Source organism: Pangasianodon hypophthalmus, chromosome 28 (assembly GCF_027358585.1).
Source record: "Pangasianodon hypophthalmus isolate fPanHyp1 chromosome 28, fPanHyp1.pri, whole genome shotgun sequence".
NCBI lineage: Eukaryota > Metazoa > Chordata > Actinopteri > Siluriformes > Pangasiidae > Pangasianodon > Pangasianodon hypophthalmus.
The window spans coordinates 11,547,963-11,574,468 of record NC_069737.1 but is presented as its reverse complement, the minus strand read 5'-3'; the positions used below and the strand labels follow the sequence as shown (position 1 = coordinate 11,574,468).

General features: G+C 39.4%; 2 protein-coding genes and 1 long non-coding RNA gene across 8 annotated transcripts in view; 1 reads left to right on the top strand and 2 right to left on the bottom strand.

Moving 5' to 3' along the window:
* The first annotated feature begins 3,816 nt into the window (after positions 1 to 3,816).
* Positions 3,817 to 16,654, top strand: ube2kb (ubiquitin-conjugating enzyme E2Kb (UBC1 homolog, yeast)). Of its 2 annotated transcripts, none has more exons than XM_034301015.2 (7): positions 3,817 to 4,281; positions 5,035 to 5,128; positions 5,203 to 5,261; positions 6,895 to 6,977; positions 12,266 to 12,365; positions 12,624 to 12,752; positions 13,726 to 14,720. In XM_034301015.2, exons 1-7 carry the CDS (start codon positions 4,219 to 4,221, stop codon positions 13,813 to 13,815), a joined length of 618 nt encoding a protein of 205 aa, XP_034156906.1. In that variant the 5' UTR covers positions 3,817 to 4,218; the 3' UTR covers positions 13,816 to 14,720. The 2 variants fall into 2 exon arrangements, with proteins under 2 accessions (XP_034156906.1, XP_026799056.1); XM_026943255.3 differs by lacking the exon at positions 13,726 to 14,720 and adding an exon at positions 14,729 to 16,654 and having other exon boundaries at positions 3,832 to 4,281.
* LOC113544427 (uncharacterized) lies at positions 11,232 to 12,338 on the bottom strand. Its single transcript, XR_003404505.3, has 3 exons — positions 12,249 to 12,338; positions 11,866 to 11,912; positions 11,232 to 11,628 (listed from the first exon to the last, which is right to left on the bottom strand). It is a non-coding gene; the product is annotated as an uncharacterized LOC113544427 (long non-coding RNA).
* Positions 16,146 to 26,506, bottom strand: part of pds5a (PDS5 cohesin associated factor A) — a 33,984-nt gene continuing 23,623 nt past the window's right edge. For 4 of the 5 annotated variants that reach the window (XM_034301013.2, XM_034301014.2, XM_026943250.3 and 1 more), the window contains exons 23-34: positions 26,344 to 26,480; positions 25,784 to 25,907; positions 25,445 to 25,649; positions 21,515 to 21,629; positions 21,202 to 21,334; positions 20,958 to 21,077; positions 20,461 to 20,529; positions 19,994 to 20,148; positions 19,758 to 19,842; positions 18,390 to 18,736; positions 17,975 to 18,215; positions 16,146 to 17,754 (exon numbers count right to left, since the gene is read on the bottom strand). In XM_034301013.2, coding sequence (XP_034156904.1) covers positions 17,626 to 17,754; positions 17,975 to 18,215; positions 18,390 to 18,736; positions 19,758 to 19,842; positions 19,994 to 20,148; positions 20,461 to 20,529; positions 20,958 to 21,077; positions 21,202 to 21,334; positions 21,515 to 21,629; positions 25,445 to 25,649; positions 25,784 to 25,907; positions 26,344 to 26,480 — 1,860 coding nt within the window. In that variant the 3' untranslated portion in view covers positions 16,146 to 17,625. The remainder of the gene's footprint in view (positions 17,755 to 17,974; positions 18,216 to 18,389; positions 18,737 to 19,757; positions 19,843 to 19,993; positions 20,149 to 20,460; positions 20,530 to 20,957; positions 21,078 to 21,201; positions 21,335 to 21,514; positions 21,630 to 25,444; positions 25,650 to 25,783; positions 25,908 to 26,343; positions 26,481 to 26,506) is intronic. The other variant, XM_053230754.1, reaches the window with a different exon arrangement.

Here is a 26,506-nt window from a genome sequence, read left to right as displayed (position 1 = left end):
TCTTAAAAAGAAGGAATGCACTGGCGAGCTCAGCAACACCAAAAGGCCTGGAAGACCATGGAAGACAACGAAAGTAGATGATTGCAGAATTCCCTCCTTGGTGAAGAAAAACCCCTTCACAACATCTAGCCAAGTCAAGAACACTCATGAGGAAGTAGGCGTATCATTGTCAAAGTCTACAATCAAGAGACGCCTTCATGAATATAAATACATACGGTTTGCCTCAAGATGCAAACCACTGGTAACACTCAAGAACAGAAAGGCCAGAAAAAAAAAACCTGCCCAGTTCTGGAACAAGATTCTTTGGTCAGATGAAACCAAGTTTAACTTGTACCAGAATGATGGGAAGAGTATGGAGAAGGAAAGGAAGGGATCATGATCCGTAGCATACCACATCATCTGTCAAACATGGTGGAGGCAGTGTTATGGCATAGGTATATGGGTCACTGGTGTTTATCGATGATGTGACTGCTGATAGAAGTAGCAGGATGAATTCTGAAGTGTATAGAGCTATACATTCTGCTCAGATTCAGTCAAATGCTACAAAACTAATAGGACGGTGCTTCATAGTACAGATATATACTGACCCAAAACATACCGCGAAAGCAACCCAAGGGCTTCTTAAGGCAAAGAAATGGAATGTTTTTGAATGGCTGAGTCAGTCACTGACCTCAACCCAATAGAGCATGCTTTTCACTGATTGAAGACAAAACTGAAGGCAGAAAGACCCACAAACGAATAGCAACTGAAGGCAGCTGTAGTAAAGGCCTGGCAAATCATCTCAAGAGAGAAAACTCAGCATTTGGTGATGCCCGTGGGTTCCAGACTTCAGGCAGTCATTGACTGCAAATGATTTGCACCCAGATATTAAAAATAATCTTTATATTTATAATTATGTTAGTGTCCAATTACTTTTGATCCTGTGAAAATGGAGGGACTATTTAAAAAATGGCTGTAATTCCTAAATGGTTAATGCAATATTTTTGTTAAACTCATTGAATTAAAGCTGAAACTCTACACTTCAATCACATATTGATTGCTTCATTTCAAATCCATTGAACAAGAACTAGAATCAGAGGCTATCATGGGCACAGACTCACCGAAGCCAGACAGTTGAAGACTGGAAAAAGACCAGGTTTTTTTCTAATCTTCAGTTGTCCAGTTTGGGTGAGCCTGTGCCCATGATAGCCCATGATAGCCTCAAATTCCTGTTCTTGGCTGACAGGAGTGGAACCCGATGTGGTCTTCTGATGTTGTAGCCCATCCACAAACAAGGTCTGATGTTTTGTACCTGCTGAGTACAAAATGTTTTGTACCATGCTTTTCTGCTCACCATGGTTGTAAAGAGTTACTATATACTTCCTGGAAGCTCAAACCAAACTGGCCATTTTCCTCTGACCTCTCTTATCAACAAGGCATTTCCACCCACAGAATTGTTGCTCACTCAGTGTTCTTTGTTTTTCACACCATTCTGTGTAAACTCTAGAAACTGTTGTGTGTGAAAATCCCAGGAGATCAGCAGTTTGTGAAATACTCAAACCAGTCCACCTGGTACCAACTGCCACAATCAAAGTCACAGAAATCACACTTTTTTTCATTCTGATGTTTGATGTGAACGTTACCTGAAGCTCTTGACCTGTATCTGAATGATTTTTGCATTGCACTGCTGCCACATGACTGGCTGATTAGATAACAGCATGAATGTGCAGGTGTACAGGTGTTCCTAATAAAGTGGACAGTGAGTGTATGCATAGAACATTGTTAGCTAGCTAACTGTTGCCATCTAAACATGGCAGCATAATTTTCAGGCTGTTAAAATGGTGCGGTCAAATTCACACACACTCCACCCTACTGAAAAATCCAGCTTAGTCTGACCAGCTACCAGCTGCCAAAACACAGGCCAAGTTGGCCAAAGTGGTAAAACGTCTTTGCCAGCTGGTAAATTATTTTCCAGCTTAATTTATAACTTGATCATTAGTAGCGATAATTCATAAAAGGTTTTCATTTACCTGTACTGACAATGATTCTCTACCATTATCTGAAGACACTTATGACACCCAGCTCTGCACCATGATCCCTTTAAGCCTTTAGCACAGCTTGACTGGACCAGCTATACATCAAGATACACTACATGGCAACCTGACCATCACATCCATATGTGGTTCTTCCCCAAACTATTGCCACAAAGTTGAAAGCACACAACTGCTGATAATACTTCCAACAGAAGAAAACATATTGATCGTTACAGTAAGTATGCTCTGACACTATTTAACACATAAGTGTTAAATAAACATGCACTGATCAGCCATAACATTAAAACCACCTGCCTAATATTGTGTAGGTCCCCCTTATGCCGGTAAAACAGCTTTGACCCGTTGAGGCATGGACTCCACAAGACCTCTGAAGGTGTGCTGTGGTATCTGTCCTGTAAGTTGCGAGTTGGGCCTCCATGGATTGGACTTGTTTGTCCAGCACATCCCACAGATGCTTGATCCGATTGAGATCTGGGGAATTTGGTGGCCAAGTCAACACCTTTGTACTCTTTGTCATGTTCCTCAAACCATGCCTGAACAATTTTTGCAGTGTGGCAGAGAGCATTATCCTGCTGAAAGAGACCTCTGCCATTAGGGAATACCGTTGCCATGAAGGGGTGTACTTGGTGTGCAACAATGTTTAGGTAGGTGGTACGTGTCAAAGTAACATCCACATGAATGCCAGAACCCGAGGTTTCCCAGCAGAACATTGCCCATAGTATCACACTGCCTCCGCCAGCTTGCCTTCTTCCCATAGTGCATCCTGGTGCCATCTCTTCCCCAGGTAAGCGATGCACACACACCATGATTCATCAGACCAGGCCACCTTCTTCCATTGCTCCATGGTCCAGTTCTGATGCCCATTGTAAGTGCTTTCGGCAGTGGACATGGGTCAGCATGGGCACTTTGACCAGTCTGCACCTACGCAGCCTCATACGCAGGAACTTTATCAGCAATTTGTGCTACAGTAGCTCATCTGTGGGATCGAACCAGACAGGCTAGCCTTCACTCCCCATGTGCATCAATAAGCCTTGAGCGCCCATGACCCTGTTGCCGGTTCAACGGTTGTCCTTCCTTGGACCACTTTTGGTAGGTACTAACCACTGCATACCAGGAACACCACACAAGACTTGCCTTTTTGGAGATGCTCTGACCCAGTCATCTAACCATTACAATTTGGACCTTGTCAAAGTCGGTCAAATCCTTACGCTTTGCCCAATTTTTCCTGCTTCCAACACATCAACTTCGAGAACTGACTGTTTACTTGCTGCCTAATGCCTTATGACAGGTGCCACTCTAACGAGACAACCGATGTTATTCCCTTCACCTGTCAGTGGTTTTAATGTTATGGCTGATCGGTGTATACTTACAGAATATTTTGCCATATCAATGCTTATACGTTTTTCTTTACTAGGCTCAGTTTATGTAGATTGTCCACCATACAAATATACACTATATCACCAAATGTTTTGTGGACACCTGACCATCACATGCATATGTGCTTGTTGAACATCCCGTTCCAGACTTGTCATGCCGGAACAGGGTTGGGCCTCTTAGTTCTAGTGAAGGGAAACTGTAATGCTACAGCACACAAAGACATTCTATACAAAGGTTTGGGGAAATCCCACATATGGGTTTTCATGAACTGTTACTATAGAAACGAAGGAGAGCATTAATACAACCGTGTGATTTGCCTTGCAGCCGGAACTACTCTCAGAGCTGCTCTTATAGAAAATTAACCACATAAACACCTTCTGACCAATCACAACTGAGAATTCAGCAGCTGTATAAATACTATATTTTTTACACTTCAGTTATAAGCAGTTCAACCACACTAGGCTGCTAGTGAGACTAAGTAATCCGCTGTAGCCCTGGATAACTGTAGATCACACCACATGATATAACTGTGGCGTTATTAGAAGCGTGTACATGTGGGAGAGGGAAAGCGTGTTCATATCGCCACCTGAAAACGCAAATATTCTCCACTCTGCGCTCGTTTTCCAGACTCTCACTGTGCATTGTGTGGGCCTCGCTGTTTGTTTGGAAACAAGCGGTATTGCAGCTTTTAGTGAAAAGGGAAAAGAAGTGAAGAGAGTGAGAGAAAGAGAGAGTGTTAGTGCAGGCTTTGCGGACTGCAGGCCCGAGTGAACACTGCTGCGAAACCCGGCGCTGCAAACACACAGACATGGCCAACATCGCCGTGCAGAGAATCAAACGGGAGTTTAAAGAAGTTCTCAAAAGCGAAGAGGTTTGACATCCGCATTTATTCTTTAATTATCGTGGAAAAATACACTGGGACACAGCTAACGGTCAGCTGCTCTGGCTAACTCGGCTTACTCCTGAAACCTCAGCAAAAAGCTAGTTAGCTAGTTAGCGTTCCAAATGTCAGGAACGTGTTAAGCAAATTCCATAGCTGTGTATGCCAAATAATTGGTGTTTTTACAAACATATTGCCATAATGTTGAATAAATTGACAAAAACTTAAATTACTTTATGTAGCTCTGAGTATCAGCTAGCTATGACAGACCTGCTAATTTGACAAGGGCGCGCGCATCCATTAGCCAGTTAGCCGTCTGTCAAAACATTAGCAACCGTGCTATCACCTGCCCCAGGAGGACCGACATTCTTATCTGTTTCACTTTAACATAATTTAAATACAGAACATTTAAAACAGTAAGAGAGAACTAGATAACTGCTCTAACTTGTCAGCTAGCTAGCTTGTTAGGTTAGCTGCTGTTTAAGTACAGGAGACATCTGTGCACAGACAGGCCAGAGTCTTTGTCCTGGTTCTGTTACACAGCTACCTGTAAATATGGCCTTTAAAGAGTCATAAGTATATCATTAAAATGAGTAAGTATATCATTAAAAATGATGATTTACTATTCTGATGATCAGCCTAAGAATCATATCAGTTTAAATAACTTCTCAACAGAAGGGACACTGATTGTCTTCATTTAGTTTCACTTCTGCCTTATTCAGTGCTCTCCCTTCTTCTTAACAGACGAGTAAAAATCAGATTAAGGTGGACCTGGTGGATGAAAATTTCACAGAGTTAAAAGGGGAGATTGCAGGACCTCCGGACACGCCATATGAAGGTGAGGACTATTTTCTATTTTCCTGAATACCTTGCATGAGTATATAAACACCTCACAGTGAATTTGTGTTTTAGGTGGCAGGTATCAGCTTGAAATCAAGATCCCAGAGACGTATCCGTTCAATCCGCCGAAGGTAACAGTCATGTTAACAGCCTTACTGCTCACAGTCATTGTACACCTCAAGAAAGAAAGGTTCCTGGTCCTAGCTTTCTAAAGGGGTTGTTTATCAAAGGGTACTACATAGAACATTTAAAGGAAACCGCCATCATGAAACACGTTAAATACGTTTGTATAGAAATATTTGTGATGTGTTGGTTGGTGCTGTATTTTTTTTTCCATGAGAAGTCAGCGATTGTCTGCCACGCTGTTGTCACAGGAGGATTTAATAGGAGAAGAAATTTCAGTGATCTGAGATCCAACGATGTGGTCCATTGATTTGATTGGTCATGTGACGTTCCAAGAGCGCTGATTTTTAGTATAACGGCCCTGAGACATTTCTTTGTTTGTATCACTCCACTTGTCTGTGTCCGTTACATAAAATTCCAGTTCTAGCAACAGTTCGTTACGCTGAAACGGTTACCACACTTACTGCGGGCTGTTGGTCAGACTGCGTTTTATGGCAACATGCAACGCTCTATCCAGCTGTGGCTTCTTTGGGAACTATTTCCGTTGACAGAGCAAAAATAAACAAAATATTTGGTAATATTGTGTATAAAATGTCAGTTATGTGATACTAAATTCTTGTTTATAGAACTGTTGTATGAAAAGCAGTATCACACTCACAATTGTGCTGTTGTATTGAATTTCAGCACGGCATTCAGTATGACCACACTCTTGCTTGTGCGATATCGCTTAAATATGACGCAGTTGTGTCGAATTATGGCAGAGGCTCGGCTCGGCTAGTTAGGTGTCTATGAGATGCCGAGCATGATGGTGTTGTTGGTGGTATTAGCATAAAAGTTGCAGTTTTGGAAGCTGATCTGTTTGAGCAGTGTGTACAGATGAGGACGTGAGAGAGCTGGACAGGCTAAAGGACTAAAGCTCCGCTGCATCGCTCTCTAGGTAGCGGTGAAGCGAGGGCTAAATCCCACTGGTGCCACATTCAGTAGATAGTAGAACAGCATTGTCTGTTATGTAGGAAACTGTTAACTAAAGTGAAAGTAGACCAACATGTCAAGAGGTTTAAAAGTCACCTCAGAATTTTATTGATTATAATTAACGTGATCTTCAACACAGTGCAAAGATTAGTATGCAAGTCATTCAGGGTGGATTTTTCCTTTAAGGGCTTCCATAGACAAACCAAATAACCATTTTGTGGAAGAGTGTACCAGTTTCATTAAATAAGATAATAAGGAAATAAATTTACCGGTCATGCGATTGGTAGATCAGTATATCAGCCTTAGTAATTGCAACACATTAAACACATCCCTTATATATATATATATGGTAAGATTTTTAAACCCAGGAAGCCAGCATTGTAATAAACACACACATCAGGCAAATATCAGAGAAACTGGTTTCTCTACATTGTTCTCATAAAGTACTGAAGGCTAAGAGTAATCCTTTTAACAAGTTTGTTTTAAAATATTTTGATATTTGCAGTCTGTAGGCCATCTCACACCTTCTGTAGAAATGCACCATAGAAAGCAGTCTCTTTAAATTGTGTTATTGGATTGCATGGTCATAAGTTTTTCCCTTATTGCTAGATATTGTTATGGAATTTGCTGCATCAGAGTAACAATTCATTCTTGTCATTTTACTTTCAGGTGCGGTTTATTACAAAGATTTGGCATCCCAATATAAGCTCGGTTACTGGGGCAATATGTTTGGACATTCTGAAAGACCAGTGGTGAGTTGTAGCTGATCATATGTGCTTGTATGCACCTTGTATGCACGGTCACAATAATATCACAGTATCACAGTTTTAATGGAACCTTTAAAAACACACTTGAGAGGAAAAAGTCTCTTTGCACATCGTCGTTTATTTAAAAAAAAGAAAAAATAATAATGGAGACAAAAAGATCAAATCCTCTAATTGTTCTTTCTGTAATGCTGCCGGTAGGATGTCTGTAGTTTGATTGATTGATTTGCATGAGAGATAAACAACCTCTGTACCATAAACACAGATGGGAGTGTCATCACGATGTATGCATGAATCAGGTTATTCTGGTTAAATTTGACTATCAGAATGACTTCCTGCAGTCTAGCTACACAAAAATGAGCAGATAATCAACGTTAGCTATGAGACAAGTGAAGCGGTCTGGGTGAGAGGTCTGGGAGTTGCGTGTGTTGAATGATCTAGGGTAGGGGTGAGCCATCTGTCAAAAATACACCACCATGATTTTTTTTTTTTTCAAGCTGGTTCACGATCCACGCTATCATCACAATTATTTTTCAAGGGGGTTTATTAAGACTCTGTTCACACCTGGTATTAATATCTAGCTCAAGTGATCAACCACAAGTGGACAGCCGAAACGCAGAGCTGTTCACACCTGGCATTATGACCACGTGTGATCACATTTCATCTGATTTCCGCTGGAGGCAGAGTGTTGCACATATTTACTATCAGTCTTCCGCTGCATTTGTTTTCAGTTAGAAATGCTCTGTAAATCCTATGTCACGTACCTGTGTGGGCAAACGTTTTGTTTGCGTGGTCTAATAACATATTTATAAATCGATGGGAAATGAAATGACAAATGAAGCTACAAAAAGCTGTTATAGCATCGCCTTTATCCATTAGCCTAGCGGTGGAGAACAAAATGTAAAGGATTACAGGAAAACAGGCATGGGTAGTACTTTTTTTTTTGTTTTTTAAAGAAACATATCACCTCGATAAGTCGTAATGAGGATGAAGTCACTTAAAACCCTCATTTTTGATTTAATGGGTATTATATCCCTGGCCAGGTGAACTGTCACGGCATCAGTGATGTCTTCCCAGCCCTTACTGCTTTTCTCATAAACAAATGGATTTGTTTGCTGTAGCTGTTTCTGGCTGTGCTTCCGTTCACGTGTGCTTCCGTTCACGTGTGCTTCCGTGTTATGTTGATTTTGTGACACTTTTTGGAGTGTGTTCTTGGTGATTGAGCAAACTCATTTCCTCGACTTGCCTCGACTAGTCTTGCCTTTGCATATTTTGCAAAGAACCATTATCTGTTGTGTAAAATCTACAATTTTGTCCTTCACTTGAATCGACACCTCTTTGGACCACATGTCGAGAGTTCCTATGAACAGACAACTCCAGACCTTTTATCTCTTTAATCTGTCATGAGATAAGGAGGAAACCAGCCACAACTCGCCATGAAACTGCTTATCAGTCAATTGTCCGATTACTTTTGAGCCTGTGAGAATGGAGGGACTAAAAAAAATGGCTGTAATTCCTAAATGGTTAATGCAATATTTTTGTTAAACCCCTTGAATTAAAGCTGAAAGTCTACACTTCAATCACATCTTGACTGCTTCATTTCAAACCCTTTGTGGTGGTGAACAGAGGCAAAATTACGAATATTGTGTCACTGTCTGAATACTTATGGACCTGACTGTATACAGTTTCATATAAGCACTGTTGAATTTGTTATCCTCCTCAATCCTCCTCAATCCTCCATGTTGTCAGACATGATGCCAAAAAGAAAACAAGGTTATTATTGGTTTGTTTGTTAGGGAGAGCACGAGCTGGACTGGCGAAGAGAGTCTGGTGCATAAAACAACTTGTGATATCGGAGCATTTACAGCCCAAATTACAGAAGGTGTTTAGTATCTACATGTAATCCAGCTACACAATATTCTTTGCTTACGAAGGCCCGGATAAACAAACAGTGACAGCAGCTTTTAATGTGTAACTACTAATGAGTTTATGGCTATAAACCTGGCGAAGTTTGAAGTTATCCATTTTGGCTAGTGCCACAGACTCTGAACAGATGAGATGTCTGTTTTGAATTTAAAGTGGAGAATAAACGCCTACTTCTCTATTCAATTGTTGTTCAACATTCTGTTTTAATTGTACAGAAGCTGCAACGGTTCATGTTCAGAGTCAATAAACTATGATCCCCTTATGTATGCTGTGCTATCTTTGAATATGGCCAAAATAAGCTTCATATAAGACACATTCTTATGATACAACTGCCTGCTGAGTGGCACATGGGTGTAGCGTTTATGGTAACAAAGTCACAGGTTATTGCATAGCCACACCTGATTGTGTGTAACTGGGAGACATAAGAGTGTGTGAAGACTGCACAATACAACGTGGCACACATATCTGCCCCTTGATAGCCTGTTTTCATAAGCTACCTTGTGCTCAGTTGTGCTCTTTGTAATCCCAAAACAGTAGAAACGCGATCAGAAGGAACTAGTGTATAGTGTACGATACATTATCTCTGTGGCTTTTTCGGTTTCTGATCCTCTTTTAATTCCTTTTTTTTCCCCCTCCCCATTACCGATATTCTACTAACTATGCCACATTAACAGTACATTTCACTTTTTCTTTGCACTTTGGCCAAAGCCATGGAGTCTTTAATGGTGAGGAAAAACTAAAAAAGGAATATATTTAGAAATATTACAAACAAGAATTACCACTGTGTGAAAGCAGGCGTGAGACAGGACAGAGTAAGGTGTGTTGGATATGCTCTGTCAATTTGTACCAAATCTATCAGAAGCCATTCATTTCCAGCATCACTAGCTACTCAGTTTAGTTCCTGTTCAACTCAGTGGAGTCTGTTACCTCTGAAAACCAGGGTAAAGTTTTATTTCAAAAAATATCCTGCGGTTGTAACTGTAACAAACTCTTTGTTTGCCTGTAAAACTAATTAGTGAATTAACATGCACATAACGACTCTGACCATAAGAAACTGAAGTCCTGTGCTGGTGATTGTTATCTGGTATTTGTTGAATTTTGTGAAATCATTTAAAATTAGTAAATTATTTATTTGACTTAAATCTGTTTGATTGGTTCAACCACTCGCTTTACTTGGTTTTGATGAGGTAAAGTTGCAGCTAGACTGCTATAAATAATATTAGTGTCTTTCTCTTGTGCTACCGATTGTGCTTACCGATGATGTATACAAGAGGATAAAGCTAAAAAGCAAATAAAGGAAAATGTCGAAAAACATATTTCAAAGTGAAACGCAAAGTGTTTGATTTTATGTGTAATGTCTTCATATTTTTCAACACAATAAGGCCCTATGTGTATTTTTTTTTCTCTTCACCGTTAAAGACGTCAGTTTGACTAAATACATAGAGTTTAAACCAACTGCAGCAGCTTATGGTTGTTTCTCCTCGCTTAAAGAAGAAATCCACCCTGAATGACTTGCATATTTATGCAGGCTTGGGGAGTAACGGAATACACGTAACGACGTAACGTAATCAAGATACAAAAAACTGGTAACTGTAATCCATCAAAAAACAAAGTAATCCAATTACAGGTACATTTTGTAAAAAATGAGAATACTATCAGGATTACAATCTTTCTATCTTCATTTAAAACCAAAGAAATGAATCTTTTGACATAACGAAATATGGACAGCTGCTTGATTATAGTTCTGCTTCTCTCTTGCCAGTCATGACTCACGTGAGCCACCTCCTGGTGCATGTGCGAGTAACATCTGTCTGTAATCATTCTGCTATAGAGGCACATTGAAACAGCTGTTTATCATGATGATGCCCGCTGGGAAAAATTCATTACTGTCATAAAAATTTTGAAATTATTTTGTCTATAATGGAGAAAATGGAAACAACACCACCACAGTACAGCACAAACTATGCCTTCCAGCTGTGAAGACGCTGTCTTTATGGAATGACTCGACATCTAATTTAAAGAAGCATTTAAGCACGGAAATCATGATAGCTAGGTTAGCTAAAATTATGTAGTGTTAGTTAATGCTTTGAAATTCCCAGCCTTACGCAAATGAAATCGGGTAAGGTTGCCAGCTGGGCTGAATTAGCTGGGAGCGTCCTGTATTTTGGTAGAAATGAACACGATTCCCCCCACGATCACCCCATTCCATCCATTCCCGGCACACAGGATGCCTACTGTCAAAGCCAGTAAGCTGAACTCCCCCAACCCCTCAATCTCGATCAGTGAAATGAAGAAAAATCACATCTTTAATCAGTATGTGTTTTAGACTTTTTTAATGTTGTGTGTGATGGTAATGACATTTTTTCCTTGTACTTGTTAACATTAGTTAATGAAACTTGAATGTATAAGAACAAAATGTACAAAGAATGTACAAGAACTGGATTTTTTGCTGACTCAAACCTTTAACAAATAATAAAGTGTTTAGTAAGGACATACTGTATAACAAAGCTTCTAAGATCATGTTGCAAAATTATGAAAATGAATCATATTTTCGGGCTTCAGATTTCCGATTGGTCACTTCCCTTGCAGATATGCGCTCCACTGTCACTTCTCATTTCCATCATAACTTCAGTTGAAACTCTAAAGTTGAAACGAAATGCTTCTGTGATGTTGCTGATGTTGTTCGTGTCGCTTTTCTCTTGACTTTATTTACCTTGAAGTAATCCAAAAGTAATCAGATTTACATTACTTTCATATTGCGATACTAGGATTGCGCTACTGATTACATTTTTTGTGAAGTAATTTGTAACTGTAAGGGAATACATTTTTAAAGTAACCCTCCTAACCCTGTTAATCTTCAGCGGTGTCCAAAATTTCTTTCTTCGACATGTTGGTCTATTTTCACTTTAGTTAACAGTTTCCTACATTACACACAATGCTGTTCTTCTACCTGCTGATAGTGGTGTCAGTGGGATTTGGCCCTCGCTTCATCTCGACCTGAAGAGAGCAATGCAGCAGCACTTTAGATCAACATTACCTCAACATTAATGCTAACACTGCTGCCAACACCATTGTGCTAAAGTCTTTGTAGCCAAGCTGAGTCTCTGCCATAACATAACACAACTGTGTTATATAGCTACACTGGATTCTGTATCTTTGAGTCCAGCATTTGCTGTCTCCAATACTTCTGTTCTTCCAAATTAGCATTAGAATTGCTAAGCACATCACAAATATTTCAATATAAACATGTTTAATGTGTTCCAGGGTGGAGTTTTGCTTTACTCTTTGAGTGATTCCTAAACCAAAAAAAGTGATGAACTGAAAGATACATACCTCTTCACTCTCTGCAGGGCTGCAGCGATGACTCTGCGCACAGTTTTGCTCTCACTACAGGCTTTACTAGCTGCAGCCGAGCCCGATGACCCTCAGGACGCTGTAGTAGCCAATCAGGTAGGTGTGTGTGAGGGATAATTTGATAATGTACTGGGTGGATCTGTTAGCCAGTTAAGCATCTTTGTGGTGGAGTGAAAATGAGTCTTACAATAAGCTTATGTGTAGACGTTGTTTAGTCTCAGGTGTCTGTCAGTCCTGGCTATTAATTTACACTGTGTGCTAATAAGAAACAAGAGAAAAAAAAATCTATGCACAATTATTTGCTGTGATAAACTCTGTGGTGTTTACATTACATTCTGTACTTTGGTTTTTCAGTATAAACAGAATCCTGAGATGTTCAAACAGACCGCTCGGCTGTGGTCTCATGTTTACGCTGGCGCTCCCGTCTCTAGTCCTGAATACACACGCAAAATAGACAAACTCTGTGCCATGGGCTTTGACAAAGTAAGTACTCCAACTAACTACAAAACTGTTCATGATGGGATTTTACAGTGATCAGTTATGTGAAAAATTAGCAAGTCACCCCATGTTTTTCATTATGATTTCTTTGAGGGGATTGATTAGAGTGTGCAAAATATACTGAATTTTAAAATAATCACTGTAGCGGTTTTGCAGTTTTTTTTTTTATTATTATTTAAGAAATGCAAATATGTGAATATCTAATTGAGAAATCTGTTAAAATGTTAGATTTTGATGGACCAGGATGACATTAATAACGACATAGCCTCTCGACTTTAATTTTGCTTGAGGCTATCACACTTGATTTCTGCTATTAGGCTATTATGTAGTGAATTTTTAGAGCAATAGGCTAATAGAGTAATAGACAGTTGAGAATTGACAACATAGTCATCAGCACACAGTCTAGCAGCTTGTTTTGAGTGGTTTTAGACAAACCTTTGTTCAGCTATGTTTGATACAGTAGGTGTTTCCCATCACCAGTGAGGCACACCCAGATGATGTAATATTGTTAACCAGGGTTGCCAGGTTTCAGCAAAATTTCCAGCCCAACTACATCTCAAAAACCACAAAAAACCAAAAAGACCTGAAAATAGCCCAAAGCCCAAAATTCAGGTGTTGGAAAAGGGAGACTTTTTCTCAGCCTTTGCATGTGAAGCAAGGTCACTGTGGTGCATATGCATTTCTGATGTAGGGACATTATCCACTCCATAATCCCCCTTTACCTTTCACAATCTTTGCAATAAATCTTATTAGAGAAATGGCTCTGTGCACCATAGATGCACTTGTCTGTGCTTACACTACACACTTAGATCTAATTCTGATTATTTGCTGTAAATAAGATCTTGGTGACCACAGTGTATTTCTAAACTAGCCCAGTTTGGTGTAATATAGAGACCCTGGCAACCCTGTAATAAAAAACCTGTCCTTTCTGCTTTACACCATTCTGTGTAAACTTTAGAGACTGCTGGGTGTGAAAATCCCAGGAGAGCAGCGGTTTCTGAAATACTCCAACCAGCCCATCGGGCGTCAGCAACAATGCCACGGTTAAAGTCACAGAGATCACACTTTTTCCCCATTCTAATGTTTGATGTGTACATTAAGTGTATCTGCGTGATGTTATGCATTGTGCTGCTGCCACATGATTGGCTGATTTGATAAATGCATAAATGAGCAGGCATAAGGTGTTCCTATTAAAGTGGAAGGTGATTGTATATAATATAGAATGGAATTATATATCAGTGTTATCGGAACTAGACAGGTATAAACTATTATGGTATGGTGTCCATAATAGTTTTCTGTGAGGAGAAGTTTTAGATTTATGGAAGGAGTCTCCAGTGTCAGAGCTTTGTAACAGTCCAAGGTAAAGCTGTGCCTTAGTTTTTCACTAGGATGTTTCTCTTAACATGCTGCTTTTGTGTGCTTAAGTTCAAGAGAAGCTAAGGGAATTACTGTTCATAGCTGCTATAATGCAAGTGATAACAGGAACTATCAGAATTCCACCACATTAAATTATTATTAAGTAACTATAAATGGATAACAGCATGTCGTCATATTTGTAATTTTAAAAAAAAATCAAATTGCTGTGGTATAAGAGGAATAAAACACTGTGGGACATGCTGTTGCTTTTTTAAAATTAACTTAGGGGTAGTAACAGGTTGCATCACACCACCCTATTATTGATACAGTATATTTCCTATAACTGCATACCACTAAGTGTTTTATTCCTTATATCTTGTCTAGCCCTGTTAAAATATCCATAGGAAGAATTATATTGAGAAAAAAAAAACAGAATATAGAACAAGAATTTAAGTCTGTACAGAAAACTTAACACCTCCCCCTGACCAATCATAATTGAGGATTGTGGTATGAAGACAACAAATACACTGCAGTTTGTTTCAGCAATGCCTGAGGTACATGAAGATTATATAATTTTTAATCTCTCTCTCTCTCTTTAATTGCAGAACGCAGTAATAGTAGCTTTGTCTTCGAAGTCATGGGATGTGGAGACGGCAACAGAACTTTTGCTTAGCAACTAAAACTTCACTCATCATCTTTAGGCCACAATTTCACAATCCACTTTTTTTTCCCCATCCAAGCATGTATTGAGATCAGCTCACTGTAACAGAATAAGATTGGCCTGGTTTTATCCAGGTTTTAAAATCTACTCCAAAAACAATGTGTCTGTCATGGGGGATCACAGTAACGGAAGTGTTACGTTCCCAGTGCTAATGCAAATCATTCAAATTACTCACTAGCTTGAGCCAAATTAAGTGATGAAGCATGAAACTGCCTCATCATGAACTGATTTTGACCCTGCTGCCGTATGACTGTGCAGTTATTGCTGTTTAAATGGTCTTTTTAAAAGCCATACAATGGCCTCCTCCACCTTTCTTCTCACCTTTCTTCTCACCTTTCTCTCACGCTTGTGGTCCATTTCCAAAAAGAACCAAATGAAGGGAAGCCTGTTTGACTGCCACTTTAGACGCTCCACAAGAAAGACAGCTGCTTGCATGGGTGAAACAAAGATTGATGGTGTAAATAGGTATATTAAAGGTTTGTGTACATTCAGGATAAAGAAGAGTGGGAAAGAAATGTTAGTTTTTCTGACTGCACATTGTAAAAACGTATGTTTCATGGAGTTGCTAGGGAGGAAGAATCAGGTCAAGACCCTTCAAGATTAAACAGCCTTCACTGTTTTCATAAAACTAAAACATTTACACATAAGCATAAAAAGATTGGCCAGATGACATGGTGTGATGTTACTGCTTAATATCTAACATCTGATTTCTGAATTTTTAGTAGTTGGTTGAACAATATTCAAGTCCTGGAAGTGGGGGAATGAAAGGATGGGGTATGATTGGTTTTTAATTTATTTAGCCATATATAATTAACTTTCTCTCAATGTTCTTCACCTTTTGGGTGAGTCTACACTAATGTTGCCTTTTCTGATTTTCCCTTTTTGGTTGTAGCTCTAAATTATCTTGGAGCCGTTGAAACGCATTTCCCTTATGAAATTAATCATCTTTTCTTTTGCACCAATGTCAAAATTTCTAGCATCAGCATCTGTTTAACCAGTAATGCCAAGAAATGCAGGTGAGGTATCAGTGAGGGACTTTCTCTGACTGGAACCCATTCATGTTGCTGAATGGTTCTGAAGCCAGATTACTGTCTCATTTCAGTAAATTTTGTTTACAGATAACTTTTTTTTGGAGGCTGTATCAATTACTTCCAAGTATCCAAGACCCATAATTATCTAATGTTATGTAATCAGACACAGACTGGTCTAGGGAATAAACATTGCTCACATTTGATTTTTGGGTTAGAAATATCAGCACTCTGTGGGCTTAGACTGACTGTCAGTACATATATTAAATACCATTGTTACCATTATCAGATTTTTTTTTTTTTGCCTTTTAGTCTTCGAAGAAAAGATTAGCTACACACTGAATGTGCTGGAGCGGAATGTTGAATTCTCAACCCATCTTTGAATCCTTAAATTAGCAGCATCCACCCACCTTCCCATGCTTGGAAAAAACAAACAAACAAAAAAAACCAGCTGAACCATTCTCACTCTTGCACACACACACGCACAAAACTTCCCTTCACTTGTACATAATGCCAAGTCCCTTTCTTTAAGTATTGGCCATCCTCTCAGTGCACCATTGATGGCTTGGTTTCTGTTTTGTACGAAAACAAACAAAAACAAAAAAAGTCTGTCTTCCTGTAGTAATGACCATGTTCAATATTGCACGAAGAAACAGCTAAAGGGGGGCATCTCTTCTCTGTTAGGAAGTGGAAAAAAGTCAAAATTTAAGCAATCTGTACAAGCATGGTTATTTATTGTGAAACTATCATTTCTTTGAATAAAAAATGCTTGAAAAATGAAAGGTGTGTGTTTGTAATTCATTGTTTTTAACGGACAAAGAATTTAAGTAAAACTAAGGATAAAACAGACCCATCCTAAAATAATGAAAAACAGTAAAAAAGAAAACAAAACAAACCATTAACAATTTCAAATCATTAGTTTTTTTTGAATGCAGTACAATAGCTGCTGCATCTGAACATTTCTCAGTTCAAAATTAACTGTATAAAAATTCTACAGCATCACTCACTCCTCTAAACTGAGAAGAGAGAGTACGAGAAGCCCAATTCTTGCATTTTTATGCTTTGTACAAAACAGGATAAAAAAGGCAAATATTTTCTCTGCCAGGTTTGATTAAATCAAGGTACTTAACTACAAGTTCTGAACTTGCATACAATGCAGTCGAAGAAACATTAAAGACTTGTCTACTGCTTTGAACCTAAAACCACGTACACAAGTATAGAAATGCCACATCTGCAACAAGAGAGCAGGATTTCATAGATTCAACTTCATATACAGATTTGGGATTTCAAAAGACAATGGGACATCTGCTGATCTCAGACCAGGTCTGTTTCTTTCCCGGTGGTAATATAGGGGATGCAGATCTAAAAACGTGTTATTACAGTAACCATTACACATGTTCCCCATCACTGAACACATCTGTGTTGCACAGACAGGACTTATTCTGACAGGCCGGACAGACTGGAAAAGTCCAGCAGAGCAGGAGAGAATGCACAGGAAGCAACAAATCTTTCCAGGCATTTAATAAGCAATGGTATAGTAGATTAAAACTGTCTTTTACTTCCAAATACTCATTTTTAAAAATGGCTCCAGACAGTGTTAAAGAAGAAATTAAACATAAGAGGGAACAGTGTTGTGTCTATGTATTGTAACGCTCAACAGAATCGAAACATCTCAATCCTCATTTGTCTAAAGTTGAGGGTTGCAGAACAGTTCAGGTGGTGTGTGAATGTGTGTACTCACACACTTCTGTTTTCAAGTATGTGTGTGTAGAATTGTGTGTGTGCAGTTCACATCAGAAGCAAAAGAGCGTTTGAGTGTGTAACGGGGCATCTGTTGGGCAGTAAGGCTATACAGCCGGACCTTTGTAGACCGTCGCTTTACCTATGGAGGGAGGGAGGGAGAGAGAGAGAGAGAGAGAGAGAGAGATGTTCATGAGCATCTTCACATACACAACACATTTTACTCTCATGACAGAAGCAATGCTAATGCATCAACAGTAATGCTAATTAAAGACTTTACTGAATGCTAATTGTTAAGCAACTTTGGGTGACTGACTGTTCATCATTTTGCTTCTGTATCTTGTAACCTGTCTGAAACTCACTGCCAGCTGCCCCTGTCCTGCTCCATGGACGGTTTCTCCTTGTCTGTGGCTTGGGTGTTCAGAGCTGCTGGGTTTACCCTGATCCTCTACTAACTGAGTGAGAGAAAGAAAGCAGTCTGGGCTCGATTCCAGATCTCTCTCCGTTTCTCCTTCACTTCCATATGCTAGCTGATGCTGGGGTTTGTGCCTGAACACACTTTCATCTGGTTTAGCTAGCCTTGCTGCTTTTGGGAAAAGGTACCTGCAGCCACAGTCACAGTTAGTCATATTTACTTTCAAAGGCCAACTTAAAATGTCATCAAGGACTGGTTTAAAAATTAATTTAAATGAACAGTAAAACTAAACCTAATCAATAAGTAAACCTGAAACTGCCCTAGAAATATAATCAAAATGGCTATGAAGCTAATGTTTTTACCTTTGCAGGTCAATCTGCCTCTGTTGTCCTGCCCGCTTGGAATCTGTTTCTTTCTGTTGTTTTGGTATCTTGCCACTGACTGGCTCAGCTGAGGCTGTTGAGGTGGGATCCTGAGAGGGTGTTGCCCTCTTTCTGCCCCGCCCGGCTCCACTCCCAGGTGTAGTCGCGACCTCTTTCTCTTTATTGGCTGCTGCTGCTGGGTTTTTTGGGGGTCTGCCTCGGCGAGGTTTGTTAGGGGGAGGCTGTGATGCCGCAACAGGGTTCGAGGCCACGCTGTTCTCTGTTCCATCAGACGCTGGAGCATTCCGCTTTCTCCCGCTTGCCTGAGCCGGTGTTGTTGCTTCCTCCTGAGAGATCGAGAGAGAGAGAAAAATATAAAAACAGAAGACATCAATAAATCAGCTGAATCAGCGTGAAACACACATATACACACACCCTGATTAATGAGTACAAACAGGGATATGAGGGAAATGTAGTGTTTCAGTCGATATTCAGCGAAGAAGATTCCACATCAATTAGCTTTACTGACTCAAATGCTTTATACAGCTGTATTACAGGGCGTCCGCACATATCAAATTAAGCTGAAAATGTTCACTCGACTCAACACCTTCCCCTGACAGCAAGCACAGTGAGCGAGCAGCGATGACGAGTGCGGCACCATTTCTGATGGATGCACTGCTTCTATTTCGCGTGTATACTGTCGCTCCTTAAAAATAGAAGGACTCCTCCAGAGAAAAGCAGAAGAGCTATATAACTGTTAGTGATCCCATATACAAAATCTAAATTTAGATGGATCATGGAACTGATGTCACATGTAGTACTTACAAGATAAGTATGAAAATATGCAGGGTACAACTAGCATGTATTTTTCATACAAAAATTACTCTAGTTCATTAACCGTGTGGTAAGGAGCACAGCGTTGTTAAATTCTCAAATCTGATTGGTCAGGTGCTGTTGATTAATCTTCTAGAACAAGCGCTGATAGTACTGCCAGCAAGCACTTGCATGGCAGACACACTATATAATTTCAGATGTTAGCCAGATGTTTTATAGGGGTGAAAAGCTTCAGCTAAACCACTGGATATTGTGGATATTGATTACATTATTTTTTCAAAGGGCAAACACACCTCTGTCAAAGGCAGTTTTTTTTTTTTTTAAACTATTATCTCAATCTCTCAAGCCCTGAAAATGTCACATGCACATCCTTTTATCAACAATTTAACTAAATTTAATGTGGAAAAAAGGGGTCAAAACATTTCATAGTATTCGCACTGTCAGCCTATTTCAAGGATAGAAGAGAGAAAATATTCCAAATAATGTATGCATTTCGTGACTCCTTGTCCTTCTGCACTTTCTGAATAAGCTCACCTTCTTTCCACTGTCCGCTTTGACAATCTGCGGATTCTCTTCATTCTCTCTTGCTCCTGCTTCTGATGCATTAGAACTCACGTCCCTTAATCAGGAAGAAATACACAGATTTTTTTTTTTTCATGCAAATGGCTCAATGAAATTACACAGCTCAACATGTTAATCGCTAAAATGTGTTAAACATATGTTAGCATGTTATGCTTCAATATAGCTGAAAATAAATTACAGTCCCATACTTGTTCTTAGGAGTTGCTGGAGAAATGGGCTGGGAGTTGGTGCTGGTATTGCTTCCGGTGTTGGAAACCGTGGTTTTAGTATATGGTCTGCGTACTGTTGTAACCACTAAAGGCTTGTTCACTGCTCCCAACACGCCTGTCTGCTTTGGCTGTTGCTGTAGATCACATAAATCAGTACATTCATTAGTAAAATCAATAAATAATAGCAAGCCAACATAGATTCTACTTTTTTGACGTAATCACTTATGTCTTATTTTATAGAACACATAATAATGTGAAACTGCAAAATAATACAAATAAAAGTGAAAAACGATCAGAAACTTTGTTTTGGTGTAAAACTTCACATATATTCAGTAGCATGTAAATAACATATCTACCAAAAACGTCAGCTAGAACCTTATAATTATAAGCTTATAAAGGTCTCAACGTGTTGTACAGGACAGGACTGTTCCACCTCTGGAGCTCACCTGAATTTTTCCAGTGAGCAGGACATTTCTGGCCTCCGCAGAGAGATAGTCCTTATCATTGATGAAGTCCTATAGGGAGAAGGGCAAAAAGTGTTATTGTGCTTTTACCCCAATTTGGTCATATACAGTGCACTGAACTACTTCTCATGCTGCATCACAGGGCAGCTGAACACAACCAGATCTAGCTGCCCTCTTCCTCACAAACTCACTGATGTCCACAATTGGCTAGTGCTGCTCTGAGAGTATGCCATCGTTCCCACCCAGAAAGAATGGCCAATTTTTCTCTCTTGGACTCCCAGTCACAGATGACTATGGCATTGTCAGAATTTGAATTTGTGATCTCCCTGTGATGTCTCAATGCAATACATTTTTGCTGTGTGTATATATATATATATATATATATATATATATATATATATATATATATATATATATATATAAAAACTTACTTCAAGGGTTTGAAATGCATTGCTGTTGAATTACGAAGAAACCAATACCTTATCAGGTGGAGTGAAGAACTTAATGGGCAGCACAGGGTCTTTGGGTGAGTCCAAGTGACAGGAAGTACTCTTATTTGTGATGACGAACAGTGCCACATCACAAACGATGTACAGTTTCTATTGACGATAAGAGAAACAAAATTAAACAATTTCAAACAACTCCCAGCAACAATTTCAAAACAAAATTGAGGTGAACATTTTAACATGAAATATTTAGGTGTATAAAAGAAAGCTCACTGACCTCATTGGCCTTTGGATCATCAGGTGCTTGAGCATCTTTTGTCTGTTTGATGTTCTCCACCATCTTCCTTAGGAACGAATGACTGTTATTCTCATTCTTCGTCATCAGCACCTCCAACATGAACCACAGACACCTGGTAAAAGTCAGATAGAGTCAGAAAGAGTCAGAAAGCGAGAGAGAATAAGGTTAAAACAACACACCAGACCTCTGCAACTAAGAAGGGGCAGAATGAGTTAGACCACAAAATCTACCCAACATAGCAAATACACATCTCTGTAATCTCTGTACATGGAAGCGTGTGGGAAACACTCACTCTTTGATGTCTCTGAGCTGTTCAAAGTCCTGTGGTTTTGTGAAGTCTGGGTCATGTGCCAGCAAGTGGATCATATACGGCACCACATACTCCGGCAAAAGGGACAGAAGCTTCTCTGGAGAAGAAGAGGGAGAATGAGAGGTATGTTTACTTTTTCCCCAGTGTATTCAAAAGAAGTTGTAATATATAATTTATTGGTATATACTAGTGAAAATATATGCAACAATGGCCTGCAACAATGGCCCCATTTACAACTAGCATAAATATGCATCCTGGGTGATCTGATCCTAAGTGGACAGCGCTTTTTGACCCCACTGTGATCCGATCACTCTGCAAACCACATTTGGAGGTAGTCTGGGACACATATAGCCACAACACATTTGTAGAGTGAACGCAAATGCATCTTGAGTCCCGGACGGTAACAAAGGACCACCTGAACGACCTAAAACACATGATCATTGTGATACTATTTGGAAATCGCACTCTGCTGCTGGGTCACGGATAAAGGCAATGCTATAACAGCAGAGGTGAAAGCAGCTGCTTTTAAAAGCTTTGTTTGTCTTCTCATCTCTCATTCATTTGTAAGTTTTGTTTGCTGACCATATGATTAAAATGTTTGAAACAGTCCATGTTATAGGAATTGCAGGACATTTCTGCCTGAAAATAAGCGCAGTCGAAGACTGACAATAATTGTGTGCGACAGCCTTTCTCCAGCGGAAACGATGTATGAAATCTGATCACAAGTGGTCACTGGAGAAGCACTAATAATGCCAGGTGTGAACGGCTGTGCGTCTCAGCTGTCCGCGTGTGATCCGATCACCCAGGATGCATGTCAGTGTGAATGGGGCCAATAAGATGCTCTAAGACACTGAACTCTTTTGCAGTCCACAAGAGGACAACTGAACACTATTGTTGGTCAGGAAAAAGGGCGTACATAATCTTTCCATAACAAAATCACTATTTGGATAATTATAGAGAGTAGTTATGAATGTGTCCATAAGAGCATGCACCATAGATGTTCACAAGTAATAAAATGCAAGTCCAAGTCAAGTCTCGAGTCTTTAAGTCAAGTCTTAAGTCAACAGAATCTACATAAGGAGTATATTGGAACTTCAACTGTATGGCAACAATAAAGAACAGTAAAGAACATAAAATTTCATAGTAAAAGAGAGAAACCACAATGGATCAACAGTTGTGTGCAAGTTGCAACTATAGTTTTAGAAATATTTTTAATAACACTTCTTTTCATAGAAGAAAAGGCTGAAAATATTTTTAAAATGCCACTCGAGACATTAACAAGTCCTTTGCTTTGATACTACACGTTTCTACACACAAAGAAACATTAAGGCCCAACATGACGATCCCTATTTGGCCTTGACATCTTTTAAAACTTTTTTGTCCTCAAACAAAAAAATAACAATGAACAATAAAACAATGAAACTCAGAAGACCACATTGGATTCCACTCCTGTCAATCAAAAACAGGTATCTGAAGCTACAGATGTGACGTTGCAGGGGAGGCTGTAGCCCAAAATAAATAAACAAAATAAAGCAACTACACATGCGCAAATAAAAATACTTTTTCTGTAACTTTCAGACACACCGTGTCCGGGTAGTCATGAAAAGACTTATTGTTCACAAGTTACTACTGCCAAGTCCAAGTCAAGTTGAGAATCATAAAGGATGACTTGCAAGTCAAGTCTGCAGTCTATTTTTATGCGACTTGAATGCGAAACTTGAGTCACAAACTCGCGTGCCCATCTCTGGTGTGTACAGAGCAGGATTCTGTTTAATGATAGAGCATGCATGTGTGATATTTTTTTTCTCCTGGGACTCACCATGTTATGCTAAAGCTCATAACTCTAAAAGAAATATTCCCTTATATTTATCACAAATCTGAGTTAGGGAAATATTTTTCCGTCGAACAACGCCTGCACCAACACACCTTCTCAAAGCTGTACAGAGATAATCTTCCCTTGCTACTGGAAACAATAAATATAACATCAGCCTTACTTAATTCACAATGCATGTCACGACTCGTTACCAATTTATCACCAACATGCACAAATCTCCCATTTCCACTTACTGCCAAGCCACAGAAATTAATAAATAAATCTAAGCAGCAGAATTTAATACTTAAATCAGAGCCGTGTCTTTAGTATAGTTAGCAGCACTAGTGTTATTAATTTCCTTTGTCAAGTGTTTTCAAGCAGCATACTGCTTTAACTTGCTTTTAAAAAACACATATCAGGCCTTTCTGCAAAAGCATATTTTATGACCTCCACATTCTTTATATACTTGTATCCTTTTATACCAGTTATAGTTGAATACAGTCATAGGAAAAAGAAAGTACACTCTCCTTGAAGTCTTCTATTTATCAGGGCCTAAATAACAATTGTGTGGTCCTCATAGACTTCTTTAAACAAACAAATAACCTCGGGTGACAACAAAAAAAGCACAAAAGATTCCAATAGGTAGTAATTTTTTCCCAAAAAGTAAACCAACATTTATAAACCAGGTGGGGAAAAAAATGAGTACACCCTTCCTACTTTTACAATGATTAGGAGTGTAATTAGCAGCCAAGTTTTACTAATGATATGCACAAGTTAATCATTAAGAAGCGTGACTGCCTCTATTAAAGCAGAACGTTTGGTGGTTTGGGGTTCTGGAGCACTCAGGTGAATGTCTGCATCATGCCAAGAAGAAAGCAATTGTTGCTGCTCATCAATCTGGGAAGGGATATAAGGTCATCTCCAAGCAATTTGAAATTCACCATTCTACAGTGAGAAGGGTTGTTTACGAATGGAGAGCGTTCAGAACAGGAGAAGGCTTCCCAGGAGTGGGCATCACAGCAAATTCAGTCCAAGACTGTTTCATGCTCAGTGATATAAAGAAAAACCTAAGAGCTACATCTTGTGACCTACAGCCCTCCGTAAGCACTTTAAATATTTATGTTCATGATAGCACAATCAGAAAAAACTGAACAAGTATGGCTTTCATGAATTGGTTAAAATTAGAAAAAAGCCCCTTCGTTCCAAAAAGAATATAGCAGCATGACGTAGGTTTGCAAAATTGCATCTGAACAAACCACAAAAGTTCTGGAACAATATACTTTGGACTGACGAGATGTTTGGGCATCATGCACAATGCCATTTTTGGAAAGCCAAACACAGCGCATCACCATAAATATCTCATACAAATTCCACTTTATACCAGAATATTCTTGAGACAAATGTGAGGCCATCTACCCAGCAGTTTCAGCTGGGCCAAAATTGGGTCATGCAATAGGACAATGATCCAAAGCACACCTGCAAATCAACATCTCGATAGCCCAACAGCTAAAGAAGGAAAAAAAACAGAAGTCAAAAGTCCAGACTTCAACCCCATTAAGATGCTGTGATGGGATTTTGAGAGAGTTGTGTATAAACAAATGCCCTCAAACATCAATGAACTGGAGCAATGTTGTAAAGAAGAGTGGGCCAAAATTACTCCAGAACGAAGTGAGAGAAACTACTACTGAATACGTTTACGTCAAGTAATTGGTGCTAACAGTGATTCTACATGTTACTGAATTATAAGGTGTAATTATTTTTTCCCACTTGGTTTGTGAATGTTGGCTTACTTTTTGGGGGAAAATGTCCACGTATTAAAATCTGTTGCCTTTTTTTTGTCTCCTGAGATTTTTTGTTTGTTTAAAGAAGCTGATGACCACACAACTGAAGGAGGGTGTACTTTCTTTTTCCCATGACTGTACTTGTTCAATCTTAGCTTGCACTTATGCATTTATTTTAACTGAATAAATGCATTGTGCTGCTCCCACATGATTGACTGACTGGATAACTGCATAAAAGTGCATAAAAGTGCATAAATGAGCTGGTCACTTTCATGTTCCTATTAAAGTGAGCGGGTAGTGTATTATATGTATGCTTACCCTGTGCCATGGGATTCTGTTTGATGTATTCCCTACGGACACTGATGTTTTTCAGTAGGCACTGTCTGGCGTGGGCACGTCTCTCTTTAACCGGGTCTTTAGCGCACAGAGCAAACACGGCCATATACTCCAGGGGCAACAGCAACTTCACCAATGCCATGTGTAGCTTCTGAGCAAATATCTGACGAACTTGGTAACACTCATCCTGTGAGAAAAGAGATTTTACCATTTTAAAGTGTGGACATACATATGCACTGCACATGTGTGTGTGTGTGTGTGTGTGTGTGTGTGTGTGTGTGTGTGTGTGTGTGTGTGTGTAGGCTCATGTGTAAAACTCACATTAATGACAAGTCCACAGAGCTGGAACTGTTCTGGTGTGATGATGTCATGGTAGCAGGGTTCCTGTGCCAGTTTCAAAATGGCGCTGCCTGCTGCCAGCCTTAGCCGAGACATATCTGACTTGCTGCGTAGACAGAGATCCGGGGAATTTTAAACCACAGAGGTCGAGGCAAATTTTATTTTTTTTTTTTACCCCATTTTCTAAACAGATTGGTAATTCACCAATTCCCACCCACCAGCCAGCTCGCCACCATCACACAACGGCTTGCAGAAAGGGAGGGTGAAGGCTAACAAGGGCTTCCGCGAAACATGTGAAGTCAACCAAACACATCCAACAATCTAATATATATCTAATATATAATGATCTAATATACCTGGTTCTGATCAGGTGCAAAAAGCCTTTGAAGCATTTAAATGCAATTTATTTTGAATTGTATTTTATTTTTTGAATCTTTGCCTTCTTTAGTATCACAAAGAATCCGACACTGAAACCATGAACAGAAAATAAGAGTATATTTTGTCAAGCCTGTGCACAGCAGTGACCCCTGAACTTTGCCTACCAGATCTTTTTCTGTTCTGTTAGGTCTCCCTCGCTGACCAGCATGGCAGAGAGCAGTCTGAGAGTGGAGTTAGCTGATTTAGACTGGTTATTCTTCATCCCTAACAACCACCGCACCAACAGCTTAATGGCTTGAACCTGGAACAGACAGTCAGCTTTAGACA